This window comes from Lepus europaeus, chromosome 2 (assembly GCF_033115175.1).
Source record: "Lepus europaeus isolate LE1 chromosome 2, mLepTim1.pri, whole genome shotgun sequence".
NCBI classification, from domain to species: domain Eukaryota; kingdom Metazoa; phylum Chordata; class Mammalia; order Lagomorpha; family Leporidae; genus Lepus; species Lepus europaeus.
The window spans coordinates 1830982-1850245 of record NC_084828.1 but is presented as its reverse complement, the minus strand read 5'-3'; the positions used below and the strand labels follow the sequence as shown (position 1 = coordinate 1850245).

The 19264-nt window shown below is 54.6% G+C and overlaps 1 protein-coding gene across 1 annotated transcript; it reads right to left on the bottom strand.

Moving 5' to 3' along the window:
* Nucleotides 1-237: 237 nt before the first annotated feature.
* On the bottom strand, nt 238-17576 carry PTTG1IP (PTTG1 interacting protein). Its single transcript, XM_062204481.1, has 6 exons — nt 17420-17576; nt 10660-10712; nt 8049-8157; nt 5248-5422; nt 4087-4133; nt 238-2063 (listed from the first exon to the last, which is right to left on the bottom strand). The coding sequence occupies exons 1-6, from the start codon at nt 17523-17525 to the stop codon at nt 2017-2019; spliced, it is 537 nt and encodes a 178-aa protein (XP_062060465.1). The 5' UTR covers nt 17526-17576; the 3' UTR covers nt 238-2016.
* Nucleotides 17577-19264: the final 1688 nt, after the last annotated feature.

Below are 19264 nucleotides of genomic sequence, written 5' to 3'. Positions count from 1 at the left end.
GCCAGGTGCCTACATGGCAAAGGCAGAGAACTTTCTCCCCATTCTTTGTATGCAGACAGGAGGCACTGAGCATGGGGATGACTTGAGGACAGCCCAGGCCACCCCGCTGGGCCACAGGTGCCGAAATGTAAAGACTGCTCACACATTTCATATCAAGTCCCAGCACCTCAGCTTGCCCAGCTCTCCACAGGATCACCACACTAAGGGGTGGAACAAGAGACAAAGTGTCTTAAATAAAAGTGTGTATTAAACAATTTTATTGGAAACTGGTTAAAAAGTAAGGCACTCCAAATCGTACAGTTTTCTTGAGGTTACAGATCTGTGGCTGCTCTTAGTACTATTTCAGAGAAGAAGCGTCGTGGAGCAGGGCCAGCCTCACATGCCCTGCGTGCTGCGTGAGAGGATTAAATACTGCACGTGACAACGGCGGCTCTACTTTGAGCTTAGCATCCTACATTCCACAAGTGTGATTTTACATCCACACTACTGCACTAACACAGTTCATGACGTCTACCACAAGTGTCTTCTAGGAATACAAGGAACAAAGTCAGATTCTGATGGCTGCTGTTATAAAATACTTAGGAATGTTCTGTAATACTTTTAATTCTGATCAAATGCCCAAGAAGTCAGAGAAGTAAGACAAAAGAATTTAAAAGTTATTCTCCTTTGTGTGAAAACCAGAAGGTAGAAATGTCAATTCACAGACAGACACACTGAAAAGGTTGATCAAGCGCTGGTGATTTCTTAAAGTACTCGGGCCCAGAGCAGTCTCCCGGGGGTCTGATGCCGAGGAGACCAACCTCTCAGCAGCTACAACACTGCTCATTCCAGGTGCTGTTCTCCGAGTGGAACTCCTCAGAAATTCAGTCTCCCAGCAACTGCACTTATTTTCACATTTCCTGTAAGGAACTTCTCATACAGCTGCTCCACCATCCATTGCTTTCCCTGACAGGTAGTGCTCGGCCTATGAGATTTTGCTAAAGTCACACATCTTGATTTTAAAGAAATGTATCATGTACGGTACCTGCAGTCCCACTGCTGAACTTCCAAAAGAGACACTCTTCAACACACACGGGCCACAGTGGCTGGAGCCAGGAGTGGTCTGATAGCGCATGACAGTTGCTAGTGTCTCCTGGGTCAAGTGTGGGTCCCAGACACACTTGCTTCTGGGGTACACAGCCCCATGGAGGGGCTGCCTGGGGATGTGCCCTTCTTCCTCAGGCAGACCTGCCATCCCCCACAATCCCTAAACACCCACCTCCCAACAGAACAGGCAGGGAGAGCAGTGAGACTGTGTGATCTCTGGATGAGCTTGCACACGAGTCCTTGGGGCTGGAGGCAAAGGGCAAACAGGTGGCACTCCCCAGCCCTACCCAGGTTCCTCGGAGTGACTACCAGTGCCCTTGGCATGGGACCATCATTCATGTTCCCATAGTGGAAAAGATCCTCACGTTCTATTAAAGAGATAAACTAAAAATGCCTTCCAATTAGGGATGTGACCTTTTTACATGGAAACTTTTATGAAATGTTTTAGGTGAGGAGAAAAAGTTCAAGAATCACTTTAAAAACACACAAAGATTTAAGGCCATAGTAGCTGAGGTCAGGAAGTAAATCCTCAACAGACCGTGTACTGGAACTGCGTTTTCAACAATAACAGTGGGGTGGCCCACCTGTGCACGCACACACAGGGAATGCCAGGGGCTGCTCCGTGCTTCCTGCGACAAAGGCAGGCCAGCAGTCACTCCTGCTGCGAGCCTGCTGGTGGGCAGAGAGACCTCTGGAACCCTGCTGCTGCCACAGAGGACGAAGTCTGCAGTCAGCTCACAGTGAGAGGAGGGGAGCACGCACGTTTCCTGCTCAGAAAGGTCAGAGCCCCAGTGGTCAGACGTCTCAAGTGACAAAGGACAGAATCAAAGACGACAGGGGGCAGAGGGCAGCAGGGCGGGATTGTCCTTATAGCACAGCTCCCACCCGGCCCGCAGCAGCTCCGGGCCGGCCGGTGGTTAGGAGTGTGTCTTAGTTGTTTTCAAATCTGGCATATGGGTTTTCTTCTTTAAACAAACCTGAAAACAAAGTGAACTTGAATTAGAAATTGACTCAACCAGAAACAAAATTTAGGAAGGTAATACAGGTTCACTAAGTTTCACCAAAAGATTTAACGGGGCTATAAGGAAAGCGGTGTTCTACAGCAGGTCTGGACGCTGCAGGACATGCCTCTGATGGAAGCACAGCTGACGTGAAGATTGAAATAAAATGTGCTGGAAACAATAACTCTGAGAGATCCTAGGGAAGGCAGCTTGATTTGTTGATGCTTATAAAGAGAAATTAAGAAATTTAAAGCCAATGTTTCTTTCCAAGTGGCTGGTTACTAGCATTAGAAAAACAAAGCAACTCCAGGTTAAGGGGAGTGTCCCTTTGAAAGCTGTCAGACTTTCAGGATGAAAGCGACAAGAACTGAGACAACCATCCATGAACTGAAGTACTGTAATGTCGCTGGAACATGATGTGCATGACGGTGGTGCTCGCCAGGGACAAGGGCTCGTCTCTGTAGGCAACTGCTGGACACTTTCAAACACACTTGTGCCTGTTGCCTGCCTCTGTGGCATCTTTTAGTCACACGAATGTCAGTGAGATGCCGAAAGGCCCTTCACAACTGCGTGAAAAGCAAGCGGCCCCCAGGCCAGACATCCCACAGGCCTGTGTTCCACAAATGTGGGGATGCAGCGGCCCAGAAGGGAGGGGACGTTCCAGAAGCCCTGTTGCCACTCACACCAACCACAGGCACATGTGGAAACATGTGGAACAGGGTGGGCGGGCCAAGTACAGACGACAGGGCAAGCACTGAGCCAGGACAATGGGTCAGGGCCAGTGGCGACAGCTGTGCTACAGAGAACCCTGGGAACTGATGCAGCACAGAGGGGCAGCAGGAACGGCCCACGCCCCCGCCTCCCTTCATAGCACACTGGACTTTCGAGAATGCCTGGGCAGAGCTAGCCAACACCAACAGCCTGAGCACCACCAGCAGCCCCATCAGAGGGGCCGAGCCCATGGGGATCTGATGCTTGAATAAGCCACATGCAGAAGGGCAGTCGCTGGCCTCCTGGGTTTTGTAGTGTCTTCCCGGAAGACTGAAATGAGTTAGTGATACAGTAATGTCCCTCATGAGTGGGACCTAAAATACCCTAAAATAGGCTATTTCCTTACACAAGTAGAAAACTTGAAAAAAGATTCTGGAAGGTTCCTATCAGATGGAGCCTTTAACACAGTGCTTCAAGGAAAGCACAGTGGAGGCTTTGCTGGCCCAGGGGGCGTGTGGGTGTGTCCAGACAGCCAGGGGTCCAGCTTCTGCCATGTCCAACAAACCGAGTGCAGGAGACACTACTAACTCAGGGGCTTCATGTAAACACAGAATCCACTAAACCCAAGAGCAGATGGTGGCAGTTAGTGTCCCACGAGTTAACGCCGTGGAATCTGGGGGCCTGGAGATAACGTATGTTCCCACTCATTCCAGGGGAGTAAAAGGTATCCACCTGACACATTCACTCTTGCTCCTTCAAGGTTATCCTTGAAATCTCTGCAAACCAACAGGAACAAAACCTCTGGGAGACATGGTAAGAACCACTGCGGCACCCCCGCACCCCCTGGGCCGACTCCACCCGAGAGGAGCCTCCTTAGTGAGAAGACAGACGTGAGAGCACCACAGGAGTGGCTGGAGGGCTGTGTCAGAGTCGGAGTCCAGACACTCTGAGCGCTGCGAACAAGATGACGAAGCAGCGACCGGGGTCACTCTGCAAGTCCTGATACACATACAAAACAAGCACATGCTGGAGAAAAGACTCCTCATGAAGGGTCTGGTGGAGATGAAAATATTCCAAGGTCTCATCTTCCAAGACACTCAGAGGACCCAGGTAAGGACAGAACCTGCTGCAGCACAGCCAGCTGGCTGCCTTTCTCAAGAGAGACATCTTTCTGCTCGGATGGAGGAACCCACAGAAAAGGGGCTGCACCCCAAGCCCAGCTCCACTCTCGCTTGGCACTTCCAAGACCAAAGACAGCTCCTGACCAGGGAGAAGACACAACTCTTACCATATTTTTTCCTGATTTCATCGTGCCTTGACTTCATCTCTGCTCTCCTAAAAAGCAAAAAGAAACACCATGTAGCAGAGCACAGGGCACATGGGCTCTAAGGAGATGCACTCGCCAGCCCCCAGCAGAGGCAGGCCTCTGGCGGCTTCACCGCCACCCAGCATCACACCAGGTAGGGACAAACTCAGCCACTGCGACAGGCAGGGCGAGGGTGCAGCCAGTACCCGGAGTGCGCTAACACCATTTTCTTCTTGTCAATGAATCAGTTCAATTGCCTGACACTGTGACTTTTTTTTTTTTTTTTTTTTTTTTTAAAGTTTCCATTTACTTTAAGAAAAAGAGAACTTCCACCTGCTGGTTCACTGCCCGGATCTCCATCCAGTTCTCCCATATGGTTGGCAGGGACCCCAGCATTGGGGCCATCATTTGCTGCCTCCTAGCAGGAACCAGCAAGAAGCTGGACAGGAAGCAGAGCAGCTAGGATTCAAACTGGCACTCTGATATGAGATGTGAGCATCCTGAGGATGCTCAACTTGGTGCGCCAGAGCGCCTGCCCCGTACACTGCTGTTACCTTTGAAAAGCTTTTTCCACATTTGGAGAAACACATTGATCAGTAAAGTCTCATGCCAGGTCAAGAGGGTAACTGGGAAGCTAACAAAGCTTTCATTTAGGGATACCTGACTGCAAGGAGACAGCACAGAAGTCTGCAGCCTCCACCCTCCCAGCTGCCCTCCACGATGGTATTGGGGGGGGCGGGTAGACACGACCCCTCCCCTGTGTCTATCATGAGAGCCAGGTCACCAGCTGTGACCTCAAGTCCCAAGTCTGCCCCTGGGCCCATGGCCCTTTTTCCTGTCTGTCCGTCACCCTGAAAGTGACTGGATTAACAGGCATCAACAGCCCGACCCTCTCAGCAGCGACAGGAGCAGCCAGGCCACAGAACAGCCTGCCAGCACCAGCAGCGACTGTCTGTCACCAAGCAGATGCTGTGGGCTGTCGCCATCTCCCTCTTGTTCTGAGGACCTAGGGGATCCCGTGGACGCTGGGCGGGTTCCTCATGTGTAAAACCAGGAAACTCATGACTGGGAAACGCTCCTCCGTGGCCTTCCGCATCCACACCCTGGAAGTGAAGGAATCCTCCCGGCAGGACGGCAGCTCACCTCTCCTCCTGCCGGATCCGCCTCTCTTCCCGCTCCCTCATGGCCCTCTCGTCACTCTTGTCCGGCTTCCGGCTCCTCTTCCTCCGGCAGCAACAGCAGCAGCAGCAGACGGCGATGCCCAAGAGGACAGTGCCCCCCATCACAGACATGGCGATGATCAGCGCCTCAAAGTTCACTGCAACCCAAATGCACACGTAAGAAGGGAGGCCGCCAGGAGCAACACTCCCCAAGGCGGGGCCCTCAGACACCACCAGCCTCGTCTGGAGTCTTTCAGCCCCACACTGTGACCGCAGCTTCACGGATCACAGATGCACATCCAGACCTGAGACATCGCCACTCAACTGCAGTGAGACTCAGAGATGGGTTCAGCCTGCTCAGCTTTGTTCATTATTTAACTCAAAGTCAGGTACACTACACTGCTTCCTGCAGAGCACATACTGCCCTGATCTGGAAGCAAGGACCCTGAGAGGCAGCCCAGGGCAGGGCCGCCTTCGCGTGTGAGTCTCGTCAGTTCTGTGGGGTTTGAAAAGAGCTGGCTAAGCACCATCAGATCATGTTCTGGCTTCCTGTTCAAACTACAAATGCAGATCTAATACAAGTTTTACAATCTTTTTCAAGAGCTACAAATTAAAACCCATTAAGATTTTTCTATTCAATTCAAAGCAGAGTCAATGAACATCCAAATGCTGCGCCTTTTTTTTTTTTTTTTTTTTTAAAGATTTACTTATTTATTTGAAAGGTAGAGTTACAGAGAGGCAGAGGTAGAGAAAGAGAGAGAGCAAGGTTTTCCATCTGATGGTTCACTCCCTAGATGGCTGCAATGGCCAGAGCTGCGCTGATCTGAAGCCAAGAGCCAGGAGCTTCCTCTGGGTCTCGCACATGGGTGCAGGGGCCCAAGGACTTGGGGCAGCATCTATTGCTTTCCCAGGCCATAGCAGAGAGCTGGATGGGAAGTGGAGCAGCTAGGACTTGAACCGGCACCCATATGGGATGCCAGCACTGCAGGCAGTGGCTTTACCTGCCATTCCACAGCGCCAACCCCCTCAAATGCTGCTTCTGCAAATATGCTTTTCAATGCCATTACAACATCTTCTAGAAGACAGGGCCAATAGCAAACTTCCTCTGAGCAGTGGGTCCACGGACGATTCCAAAGTTAAAATCTCCCACCACACAGAACCATGCTTTCTAACCTCCTGTTCTCTCAGCTGTGGCTGGTTTGGAGCGTGAAGTTTTTTAGGTAACTTGGCCTCAGCAGGAGGGAGGCTGACACCCAGTGCTCTGGGTATCCACAGTCCATCCACTAGGCCTGCTGTGAAGAGATGCCCCTCCTGGGAGCTACCTGCGCACCGGGCTCATTTTTAGCTTCTAGCCTAGTCTTCAAATCAGCAGAAGTGTCACACCTGATCAAATGCTTCTTGGGCTTTTAAAATCATGCCTTTCCTCCTCTGACCTATTCTGAAAAAGAAAACTGCAGAACATGGTGGTGGTATAAACAGAAAGGAGGCCTTTACTGGAGACGGTATACTTTTCTAAAGCCCTCTAGAAAAAGCAGTTCTAAAAACCAGTGAGATCAGTGACATTTTCCGGTTAGCAGCTGACACTAGTTATCCGAGAAAAAAGAAGTCCTGTCACAATGGGAAGCAAAACTAGGGGCCCCTTTTGTGTTCACCTTGCAAGGCCAAAACCCAAGAATCTCTACCAAGGAATGCAAAGGACAAATGGAAGAGCAGAGGCGACAACTGGCTTCTGAACAAGAGGCACATGGAAAGGGGCTCCCTTTTCTCCAAATGAGCGCATATTTAAGATCCTGCAATAAAACCTCCGAATATTTGCTTCAAACTGGATACAATGATTCTAAAATCATCTGTAAGAGTAAGCACTTGGTGTAGGTGGCACCTGGACCTCTGGAGAAAGCAGGAAGGCCCTGAGTGGCTCCCCCAAGATCCTCCATTCAGCTCCCGCTGACAGGGGCCCAAACAGCCCTCCTTCCTTACTGTGGGGCCAGGCACGGGGCCACCCTACCCCTGACCACAGCTCTGGTTCCTTCTCAGCCCTCAGATTCAACAAAAGTTGGGATCAGGGGGCACCTCATCCTTGTGAGCTGCACTCACATCCTTGACTGCTTCTCCTGTGTGGCTCACAGTGTCCTCCTCCTGGGCTACGGCCATGTGGGACACAGTCGAACAACTATGACAGACTGCTGTCAATCTCATCTGTGCAAGGTTGGATTCATATGTTTGGCAATCCTTGTAACTCGGGGTAGGGATTTCATCCACATGAGAATTACAGAAAACACCCATCCCTGTAAAAGGCAGTCAACATGAATCATGGGAGAAAAGCAAAACAGAACCACAGTGAGAAGGGACCGCACACTCCCTAGATGGTCTAAGCTGGGACGGCTGACTACCCTGAGACGGGAGGAGGTGGGGCAGCAGGATGCCCCACACTGCTTGAAGAACACGACTGGCACAGTCACTGAGACCTGCACGGCAAACCGTGTAAGGCTAACCAGAGCTGTGTGGAACAATGAGGTCAAGGGTGACGGGCAGAGTTTTTTTTCTATGAAAGTCAACAGCAGAACAACTCCGTAGTGATGGGCGGTCAGCACAGTCGTTGCCCCCAAGGTTCCGACAGGAACAGGCTATCAGGCTCTTCCGGAAGTGCTGGACATGCCCTGCATAGTCTGCTCTGAGTGGGGAGAACCTGTATCTGCATGCAGAAGTTCACTGGTGATTTGCAGAATTTTCAGGAAAAAAAAAAAAAAAAAGGCACTGACACAGCAAATGAACACAACAACTTACCCCAGCAAACACCCCAGCGTGCAGAACTCAGTTTACAGAGAGAAGCAGGTGGCAGGACTTTCGTGACTGGGTAGTCCAGACATGCCTTGTTAGTGTTGCACCACAGACACTGAAAGAGATCAACGAAGAAGCAGAATGGCCCCCCTCCCCGCACTGCCGCCCCCTCTCCCCCGGTGACTGTAATGGCCGTGGCCTCCCAAGTGCTTCTGCGTTCACCCTCACTGCCCTTCAGACAATGCCCAACAGCGGCCCTGTGAGCTCCAGGTCACCTCACCCAACAAGGGCCACAGCCTCCTCAAGCTGCCACGTCCCGTTCGCAGTCTGCGTGCCCCGCCTCGAGCAGCCTTCCCGAGACCACCTCCACAAGGCCCGCCCTCACCGTACTGCTTGGCTTCTGAGCAGCTCCACACCCTGGCACACCAGGCAAGCACTGTGTGCATGACACTTTGTTTGCATGAGGGCCTGGCCCTGAGTGTGTGTGTGGGGGGGGTCACATGGTGACCATGGCAACCACTATGTGTAGAAGGGCCCCAGGCATCCTGCCTCAGGCACTGAATGGCTGCTGTTAGGAAGATGACACAGGGAAGTTTCAGAGGCTTCTCCCAATGCTGCTCAAGCCCCCACGAGACTGGGGAGCCCACATGTCGTATCACCCTGCCGCTCTCTGCCATCAGAGCCCAGGGCACACACCACAGCAAAGCACAAGGCCCACACACGCACCGTGGGTAATGACTGCCAGCCTGGCCGACCCTGGCAGGTGGCAGAGGACACGCAGCATGGGCTAGAGAAAGGCCGTTTCAGTAGCAGCCAAGGTGCCAGCCAAGCACCTCTGCCTCACGCTTTAAATCATGTCACAGTGCTACTCGATTCTTAGGAAGCCCTGATTTCTGTGTCCCAGGCTAGAATGAATGCCTATTACAAAACATCAAAACGCAGACTGGGCTTGCATTCTCAAGACTACTTATACATCCAGAGCCCACGCTGGAGAGCTGCTGACATCAGCAGCGAGGTCCTGCATGTTGTGACCCCCTGGGAATAGGTTCCCTGTCAGTGGTCTATCACTGACAGGATTGGAAACGTCGGGTTAATCCTCACTTTCAAACAGCTCCCATTGTAAATGTCAGACTTTCCACTTCTATGACAGCTTTATCATAGGTCATAGCTCAGGAGACACAAGTCTCATTTATGGTTGTTTATCTGATGTCAAAACACACACAAGGTAAACAACTCGGGCAGCACCCAGGACACACAGTAGCCAAAGCGCCTCTAACGTACTGGGTTCGAGGCTTTCTAGGGACTCACATCCTTCCAGAACCCTGGACAGGCCCTGGGGCCTGGAGCCAGCTGTCTGTGTATGCCTTGTCTTCCTGACTCGCTGTCCCCAGTTAACAGTGGCTGAGTGGGGGTCAGGCCTCCAGATAAAGCTCAGGGCCTGAGCCCTTCCACAGCAGCCCCAGCCACCAAACCTGTGCTCTGTTATCACACCTGCCCCGGGCCCAGTGGCACAGATGCTGACCTGACTGCTCACAGGGACACCCAGGGGCCCAAAGCACCCTCAACACAAAATACCACCTCGAGATCCACAGCTAGTCATAGCTTCTTTCAGTTTCTGCGTATGCCCCACAGGCTGACAAACCCACCTGCCTGCACCTGAGGCCAGGGTCACTTCTTACACACAGCTAACGTCTCACAACGAAAATCACCTAGTATGTCTCCCCCAGTGGACCCTACTGTCAAGGAAAGAGTCTTCAACACCCCACAAAAACCTGACCCGAAAGGGAGGAAAGGTGCAAGACCCCACAGGAGGCTTCTGCTACCCCAACTGTTGTCCCTTTGCTGGCCTTGCTCCCAGGGCTGACTGCATAGTACAGTCATTACACAGTCAAGAAAGGGCTTCTTGGTAAGGCAGTGCCTGCTGCAGGAGCCAGCTAGGGCCGGCCACAGGGCAGGTACCCATGCTGACAAAGCCACAGGGACTCTGAACACTGTCACAGATTAGATGCCAAGTAAGTATGCGCACAACCAAGTCTGGGTATCCCCCAAGGCCTGATCCCCAGTCCTGTGCTGCTGGATGAATATTAACGGTGACGCACTGAGGGTGGAGACACACTATTATACTTGGTGTCTAGCAGATGGCCCAGTCGCTGGGGGCTGGCCCTCTGACAGCAAGGTGCTGGGCCACGCCCTAGGGGAGGCAGTCCTCTGACAGGGCCGGCTATTTAAGCCAAGTTGGGCCTACAGTCCTTGCTTCCCTGTGCAATCATTCCTCCCCCATCCTCCAGCCTCCCCAGATGCCGATCCAATGGGGCTGCCTGACTTCATCTGGGAACCCCCAAGGTGAAGTTCACTTTCTTCCTCCCTAGGTTCCTCCCAAGGATTTCCGTTCCAGTTCAAGAAGCTGCCTGAGGCATCAGCTCAGCAAGTGGCCAGAAGGGACTCACCTGCACCATCTCCACGCCCCGGCCACCTGCCGCAGGGACACTGGTGGTGCACAGGGGGTGCCTGCAATTGCCACGGTAAAGTCTAATACACTTCAGAAACACCCCCAGATCCCACACAGCAGGAGCCTTGAAGCACACAAGAGGCACTCCGGGTGCTCTGCGTGACTTACCGAGACGTTCTTCAGGCATTCTTCACAGGTTTTGTTTGTGTTCTGAGAGCATGCTGTGGAGAAGACAAAGAAATCACTGAGAGGCAGGCAATGCAAATATTAGCTCCCGATCACACGGGTGCACAGCCTCCAGCCTGGAATTATCAAGACTCTCCTGGGAACATGCTGCCTTCAAGGTACAGTGAACAAAGTTCACCAGATCCTGCTGTGAGCAAGCTCCACAAAGAGCAAACACACAGCTTCTATCCATCAGGAGGCAAAAAAATAAAAAACAGTCTCCTTTAGCCATGGGCCTTGAGCCCTCGGGCACGGGGACCACCACTCACCAGCAGACACACTCTCTCAAGAACCAAACGGTCCCCATCCAAGGCCACAGCGATGCCCGTGTTCTCAGACCTACAGATCTCATGAGGCCTGTGGCCAGCATTCCTCAGACAGGGCTGTGCTATGGCCCTCAGGGAAGTGGCATCACGGTACCAGCCAGTTCGCATCACACACAGCACCTAGGACCCCATCCACTAGCCACAGCTTTGGCACTCAAGCTAATCAGAAGCAAAGGACTACTGCATGTGTGAGGACGCCCAAATCGGCACCAGGCGGCCGCTCGCTGCTTCTCCCACCATCCACTAAGAATGAAGAGCATCATCAGTCACCAGGGAAGGCAGACACAACCTTACACACACGGACGCAGCGAAGGCTGGCAAGGACAGCAGTGTTCACGGTGCCTCTGTGAAACAGGTCTGCCAGCAGCTCCTGAAACAATCCCATGCCCGCCCCATGGCTCGACACTCCCACTCTCAGGGAGGTTATCCAAGAGAAATGAGAACACACGTCCATAGAAAGACCTGTGCAGGGCTGCCTACAGCACCTGTCTGTAACCACACAGAGACACGGTGGAGACAGCCCAGACATCATTTACAGGCGGACGCAGTCACTCCACGACAGCGTCCTGCCTCTTGAAACCTGACAACTATTTACAGCCCTTGTCTATACTCCTGCGCAACAGTGTTCTCTCCACTGTCTACTCGCTGAATTCTTCACTTAGTGGAGGATTACCCTATGGCTATAAAGTAAACAGAAAGTATGTCACTGTAAAAATTAAAAGGGAGGAGAAGGAGGGAGGTAGGGAGGGTGGGAAGCATTGTTATCATTATGGGCTTACATGAAATGTGTTCTCATTATATAAATAAAAATTCTTTTAAAAAATTCAAAACTGTAGGAGCCGGCACTGTGGCGCAGCAGGTTAATGCCTTGGCCTGAAGCATCGACATCCCATATGGGTGCCAGTTCTAATCCTGGCTGCTCCTCTTCTGATCCAGCTCTCTGCCTTGGCCTGGGAAAGCAGCAGAAGATGGCCCAACTCTTTGGGACCCTGCACCTCAGCGGGAGACCCTGAAGAAGCTCCTGGCTCCGGATCGGCACAGCTCCGGCCGTTGCGGCCATCTGGGGAGTGAACCAGTGGATGGAAGACCTCTCTCTCTCTACCTCTTTCTCTAACTCTGTCTTAAAAAAAAATTCAAAACTGCAGGGAAAAAAAAGGAAGGACTAATCTATGTGAAACATGGATGAATCAGAAAAGCAAAGGGGAATGCAAGAAGCTCCACACCAAGTCCACAGAGTGTGACTCCATGGCAATCAGGTTGAAAAGAGGGAAAACTCTCCCAAGGCGGAACAAGAACAAGGGCTGCCTGAGGGCAACTATGCAGAGGAAGGGGCCTGGCCTCTGGGTGATGGCACCCTTACAGGTGTAGCTCTTCCAACAGCACACTTAAGCTCCTGCGACTGTACGAAAAGCTTATTTGAAAAGAAAAGTCAACCACTGGACTTGGGTTAATGACATGTGTAGGGAGGTATCGGGGACGGTACCAACGTCACATTTCACAGAAGGCTGGCTATGCTGGACACATGGACAGCTGTACATACCAACACATGGTGGCGGGGACTGCTCTGTAGCACAGAGGGTTAAACTGCGGCTTGCAACACCAGCATCCTATCCATGAGTGCTGGTTCGAGTCCCAGCTGCTCTGCTTCCCACCCAGCTCCCTGCTGATTTGACTTGGAAAGCAGTGGAGGATGCCCAAGTCCTTGGGCCCCTGCCTCCTACATTGCAGACCCAGATGGACTTTCTGGCCCCTGGCTTCAGCCTGGCCCAGACCTATTGTAGCCATTTGGGGAACAAACCAGTGGATGGAAGATCTTTCTCCTTTCAAATAAATAATTTTTTTTAAAAAAAAGATACAGCATTTTATTATGTTCAGTAGGCGGGGCTAACCCAGGGTGAACTGGCACTTAGTTTGAAAGAAGTCTTTTTATTCAGTAGTCTAGTTCTGCCTTCCATTTTCTAAACAAAATCCCGTTTTATACGGAAGCACATTCTGTCACATTATTCTATAGCAATTCTTGGTGAACAGTACTGTTTTCAGAGCCCTCAGTGGTGTGACCAGGGTATGATGAAGCTTACTCACTGTAAGTACACACGGCGACACATCTCATCTCAGTCAGTCCACGAAGGTAAAAAGATCAAGCAACCACTGAGGAGCACGTCACACTAAAAAGTCCCCAGTGACGCATGCTGTGGGGAGGAGGGAGACAGCAAGACAACCCACAAAAAGCAAAGAACCCCACAGTGCTGGGGAGTGGTCAGGACCATCCTGAACTCCTGACTGAAAGCCTCGGGCCTACCTTCACCCACGGAAAGGCCTGAGGCACACAGAGCCCGGGCCTTGGTTTCCACATGCTGCTCCCTATAAAAAGAAGCCACGAGTCCTGGGAGATCCAGCCAATTCCAGAGCAGCAGCAGAGAAAGGACAGCCCGCCACGCCACGGAGCAGCACAGACTTCCAGGTGACGGGCGACAGGCCGCAGCACCAACTTGGAAGGAGCCCTCCTGCCACATCCAGAACAGCCGGAGCTTCCAATAATGGCAGCCATGGCTCCCATCCTTCCCACAAACCTGCCCACGACTCCCACTGACAGGAAGTGAGAGAGGGCCGAGCAGCACGTGCAGGCGACCAGTCGGGAGCCATATACTGCACAACCACCGGCAGCGCTGCCACAGGCAGGAATCCTTGCGGCTGGGAAGGCCATGGCGTGACTGGCAATGACAAAGCCACTCCCACAGGACAGGCACCACCTAGGAAGAGGGCTTGGCACCTTCAAAGTGATCAAGGCCTTAACAACAGGACAATGGGACAGAGTGACAAATGTGCCTCCTGCAGGGCACTGAGCACACAGTCACAGCGACTCCAGCCAGAGCTCGAATCAACTTACAGGAAACAAGTGAGACCAAATTGGCTTTCTGACAACAAAGACACAGCTGAAGGGGCTGCTGAGCTCAATGTTGCTCACGGAGCCACAATAATCAAATGGAACCGGTGACCCTGGGCAGGGCGTCATTACTGATAAAATCTGTGTATGGACTGGAGGTTGAATCAGGTACTCAATATCCTGTCCACGTTAAATGTCCACATTTTGATAATTATATTCCACGGAGGTACACAGAACAATGTCCTTGTTCTCTGGAGACACATCGTAAGGGATTCAGGGTTAGAGTCACATCAGCATCGTACTCTCAAATGGTCTGGCAAATAACCAAGACCAAGAATGCAACCTAATTGTGAACTTACAATAAACAATGTTTAAAGTGAAATACAAACCATATTACAAATTTAAGAAGGTTGTAATACGTAGACGAGAGGGCACAGCAAAGCAACACAGGGAATGCAGAGGGACAGATGGGGACTTGGCGGGGACGGCTCCGGTGCTGTTCCTTCAACTCCTCCACTCTCAAGTCCATCTTCAAGTCATCCAGGAGAAAGCACGCCCTTCCTCCCCACCAGTCTGTCCAAGAAGCCACAGGGGACGGAGATGGTGCAGCAGGGGATCCATCTTAAAGCTTCTTTCTGGCATCTGGGTCTCCAGTGAACTGAAAACATGAGCTCCAAGAGACACACCACGAACGCCACACAGCCCCGGCCCTCTGGCGTGTGGGCCGGTCTGAATCAACAGAGCCACTGGGGAAGGGCAGGAAAAGAGCCCAACCCTCTTCCTGTTCCCAGCGCACTAACAGGGCTGGTCTTCAATTCGGGGCAAAAACATCAAAGTTAGTCCTCATTAAAATGACCTCAAAGCTGGGAAAACGCCATTCTGCCCTCAGCTGAAATCACATCAGCTGGCAAAGGCGGGCCAGGAACCCCTGGGAGCTGCTCAGACAGAGGCAGTGTCTCCCTCCTCCAAGGAGCCCTCACTGCGCCCCTCACCTCATCACAAGGCACAGGAAAGCAAGGGGGAGGAAGGCGGGGCCCAGAAAAACTGCCCTCGTAGGGCCGGGATAGCAAGGGATTTCTGAGGACCTCTAACCTTGAGGCTTCAACTTAGAGTCTGTCTATTCATCTCTTAAAAAAGGTTTATTAATTTACTTGAAAACGTTACAGGGAGAGGAGGACAGAGAGACAGATCTTCCATCTGCTGGTTCACTCCCCAAATGATCACAACAGCCAGGGCCAGGCCAGGCCAAAGCCGGGAGCTTCCTCTGGGCCTCTCACATGGGGGGCAGGTAGTGACAACCACTACACCCCAACATTGGCCCCACTATTTATCCATTTTAAAGAAGTTTCAATCCCATTCACTTCAGAAACTAAATGAAAAGATGAAAAAAACAAAAAAAAACCAAAACCACCCTGTGGGGGTGCACCGTGACCCACTGCTCCCCTGCAGGTTCAGGTAGGTCCATGAGGTGCAACAGGCACCCTAGCATGGGTAGAGAAACTTTATTAAAATAGGGAACTGAGTAAGTGTATTATTGACCATGCGTCTGTCACCCAGCAGGCTGCAGGCCCTCAGTGGTGGCAGAACAGCTTCCAGAAGGAGCCCTGTCCTCCTCCGCGTGGTGAGCAGGCACTGAGAGCGCCCCATCGATTCCAGGTGAGACAGGAGGGCAGAAATGGCCATCCCACTTCAGCAGGAAACAAAGGGGGGACGAGCAATACCGCGTGCACACTGACTACAGCACTGCCCACAACTTCCTTAGATATCTCTCTTTCACGACAAAACCAAACTTTCCCCGTCCAAGAGCAGCTGGCAGGACGCACTCCTCACTGAGCTGCACTGGCCGCCATGCACCTTAGAGAAACCTTAGATGGCAGCCGGAGGTCCGTTTAGGGACCCTCCTCCCCTGACAGGAAGCTCTCGGGCCCACATACCACTAAAGTGGGTCCAAAGGCTCCATGAAGGTTTCTTTACTTCCGCCAGCTGTGGCCTAGAGATCTTCAATGTGTTATGGGTTCCTAACGTCTCTCCTCCACCAAGGCTCCGAGAGACTGAGGAAAGTGTCAGCTCTGGGCTGATGCAAGACCATTTCCTTAGATCCACTCGACAGCCCCGTGAAGAAGACAAAATGCTCACAGCAGCAGCAGCCGCGTGCGTTCCTACAGCGCGACAGGCAGCACCTCATCCCAGGCCGTCGGGAAGACTGGCGCTGGGGCTGTGGCAGCCCTGCTCTCCAAGGTCAAGGCCCGACCGAGCGTGACACCGCTCCTGCCATTCAAGGGGTCCCGTGAGAGGAACAGCCCCCCCCCCCCAAGGCCTGAGCGTTCCCAACGGGAAACAAACGGCGCGCCTCCACCCCGAGAAGGAAGCGCTTTTCAGCTCCCACACCAGAGCCAGGCGCTGCCTCAATACCCCAAGGAGGGCAGCGTGGACCACTCCTCCCACACCCTCTGCAGCAGAAGCAGAGCCTCGGGGCGGCCCTCCTCCCAGCAGCCACCTCTCAGCCGACAGCACTTCCTCGCCATCACCCACTACCCTGGGGGACGCCCGTGCTGGTGGGAGAGAAGTGTTCGCTGCACGTCTGTGCTCAGAACTCAGTTCAGGCCAGGGCTCCCTGTACAGCACCATTCAACTCTTCTATCCAGAAACTTCCATCCAGCTGCGTTGCTAACGCCACAAACCCGGGACACCGGAAACAGGGAGAACCCCACTAGGGTAAACAGTAAGCTCACAAGAAGGCGCTCTGCTTCGCTGGCGTTCGAGGACCCGCCAGGACCTGGGATAACAGATGAGAAAAATCCCGGCCGCTAACGCTGGGCCCAGGTCACCCCCAGTCGTAAGGATGTGACACTGAGCGCAAGAGGCGCCTGGGGCTCTACAGCCCACAGCTACCGACTTTCGGGTGTAGTCTACACCGCAGCCAGAGGGACATTCCGCAGCCCCAGCCCTGACTCACCTGCACGAAGCCCCACCCTCACACACCCGACGCCCCCAACTGCTCGTCAGTCTCCCCAGGACCACGCGTGGTCACCACCGCCGCGGCCTCGCACCTGGCGCAGGTGGGAAGACCGATGCAGCGCCCACCTGCAGGCCGATCGGCTGCGTCAGAAGCGGACGCCAAGGCACTGGTCTCCATAAAGCTCTTCGTGCCCGAAGGCGTAGCTCTGAGAATTCTCCAGCACGGCCGCGACTCCCGGGGGTGGGCACAAGGCCACACCGCCGCTCCCCGCGCCCTGGGGCGCAGGAGGTCACGGGGGCCGCACTGGGCCAGGCGGGCCGCGCCCCTCTGCCGGACCCGGGCCTCCACGGTCACGCGCGAGCGGCCGCAGCAGCTGCACGCAGACAAAGGGCGGGCTCCTCCCCGCCCGCGCCCGGGGCCCTCGGCGCCTCCGCCCCGACAGCAGCGGCCGCCAGACGCGCGCGACCCCCGGGCGCCGCCCGCGCCCCCGACCCCGACCCCCACGGCGCCGCCCCCCGGGGGCCCGGCCCTCACCCGCTCCGGGCGGCCCCTGCGCGGCAGCCGCCGAGACGAGCAGCAGGAGCAGCGCGGCCCCGCCGAGAGGCAGCCCCGAGCGCGGGGTCGGCCCGCCGGGCGCCATGGCCGCTCCCTCGGTCCGTCGCCGCCTCAGCCGAGCTCCGGACGCGACGCCAGCCCCGGCCGTCTCCGCCGGGAAGAGGCGCGGCGGCGGAAGTGGGCCGGGGGGCGGGGCAAGGCGAGTGCGCAGCCGCAGCCGCGCTGGCCCCGCCCCTCGCGCCCCGGCCCGCCCCCAGGGCGGCGGCGGCTCCGTGCGCCTGCGCGGCCGAGCCGGGGCGGTGAGTGAGGGGCTGAGGAGGGTGAGGCGCGCGGGGCGCTGCGGGGGCGGGGAGCGACGGGGCTCGGCCCTGCGGGGGTGCGCGGCCGCTGATGGTTCTGGAAAGCGGGTCCCTGGGAGGCGGCGGGTGTCTTTGCGCCCGGCCGTGCGGCCGCCTCCCTCCCGCCGCCCCAGGCCTGCCTCGCGGGGTGTGCGGGGGTGGGGGTCGGGGGTCGGGACGGTGTCCTGAGGATTTCCTTGGGATGCACGTGGAGACGCCGTTCTGGGCTGGTCTCCTCGCGGCCCGGACCCTGCCCTGCCCTGCCCCGGGCGCGCACGCCCCTCCCCGCTAAGCTGGGCAGGTGGTTGGAGTGTGGCAGAAGTACACCTGCCGGGGTCCTGACTCCGAGCCCATCCCCGCTGCAGCCTCCCTCCCTCCTCGCACAGTGTCCTTGCCCTGCCTTGTTGAGAGCGCGTCAGCCGCTTACTAACGTTTAACTCACCGAACCGGGGGAGTGGAGCCGCTGGCCCTGCAAGGTGTGGGCCCCTGAGGTCAGCGCCTCTCCAGTAGGGAACCCGCTGGTGGTGGCTTTTAGGGGAGTTCCAGGTCTGGGCAGAAAGTGACTGCCCCAGACCCACTGATGCCCTCAGGAACACGATCGCCGACCCAAGGACGGGCAAAGCCGCTGACCAACCAGGAACCTGAACGTGCACCCCTCGGGAACCTTCACCCCCGCCCATCAGGGAGCCCAGAATGAAGTGACAGGCGCCCAGCTCCTGGCTGTGTGTGCCTTGCCCGTAGATGCCTGCTGTCAGGGCTGGGGGTTCCACAGCAGCTCCAACCAGATTTGGGGTTGTCTGATTCCAGGCTAGGTTTCCAGGGCTGGCGTGGTGGTACAGTGGCCTTGTGATGCCAGCGTCCCGTGTTGGAGGATCAATCTAATGTGAGTCCTGCTGCTCTGCTTCCGATCCAGCATCCTGCTGACACACCTGAGAAGCCAGCAGGTGATGTCCAAGTGCTTGGGCCCCTGCCGGCCGTGTGGAAGACCCAGATGGATTTCCTGGCTCTTGACTCCTGCTGGGCTAGCCCTTGCTCTTGTGCCCATTTGGGGAGTGAATCAGTGGATAAATTATCCCCTCTCTCGTGTATTTCAAATACATGACATCTTTCTAGAAAAACAAACTAGGTTTCCATAGCCGTTGTAGAGTTTGGGAATTATCGGTGGGCTGGGGACTGTTCAGAGAAGCAAGAGAACCACCCATGCTTACCCTGTGGCTCAGTGGCTGGGGTCACTGTGCCATGTCCGCCGTGGGCAGGGCTCACGGCAAGATGACGTGTCTGTTCCAGTCATAGCTCCTCTCCCTGGGAGAGCTCCAGGGTGGCTGGTATTTAACCTGTCCTCCACCTTCAGGTCAGCATGGGAAGCAGTACTTTCTGGGTCACTGTGGGCTCCTCGGCCAGCCCAATGCCATGGTTCAGCCCACCCCTGGTCACGAGCAGGAGATTGGCTCATCAGGGCCTGGGAAGCCGTGACCAGGCTCCAATT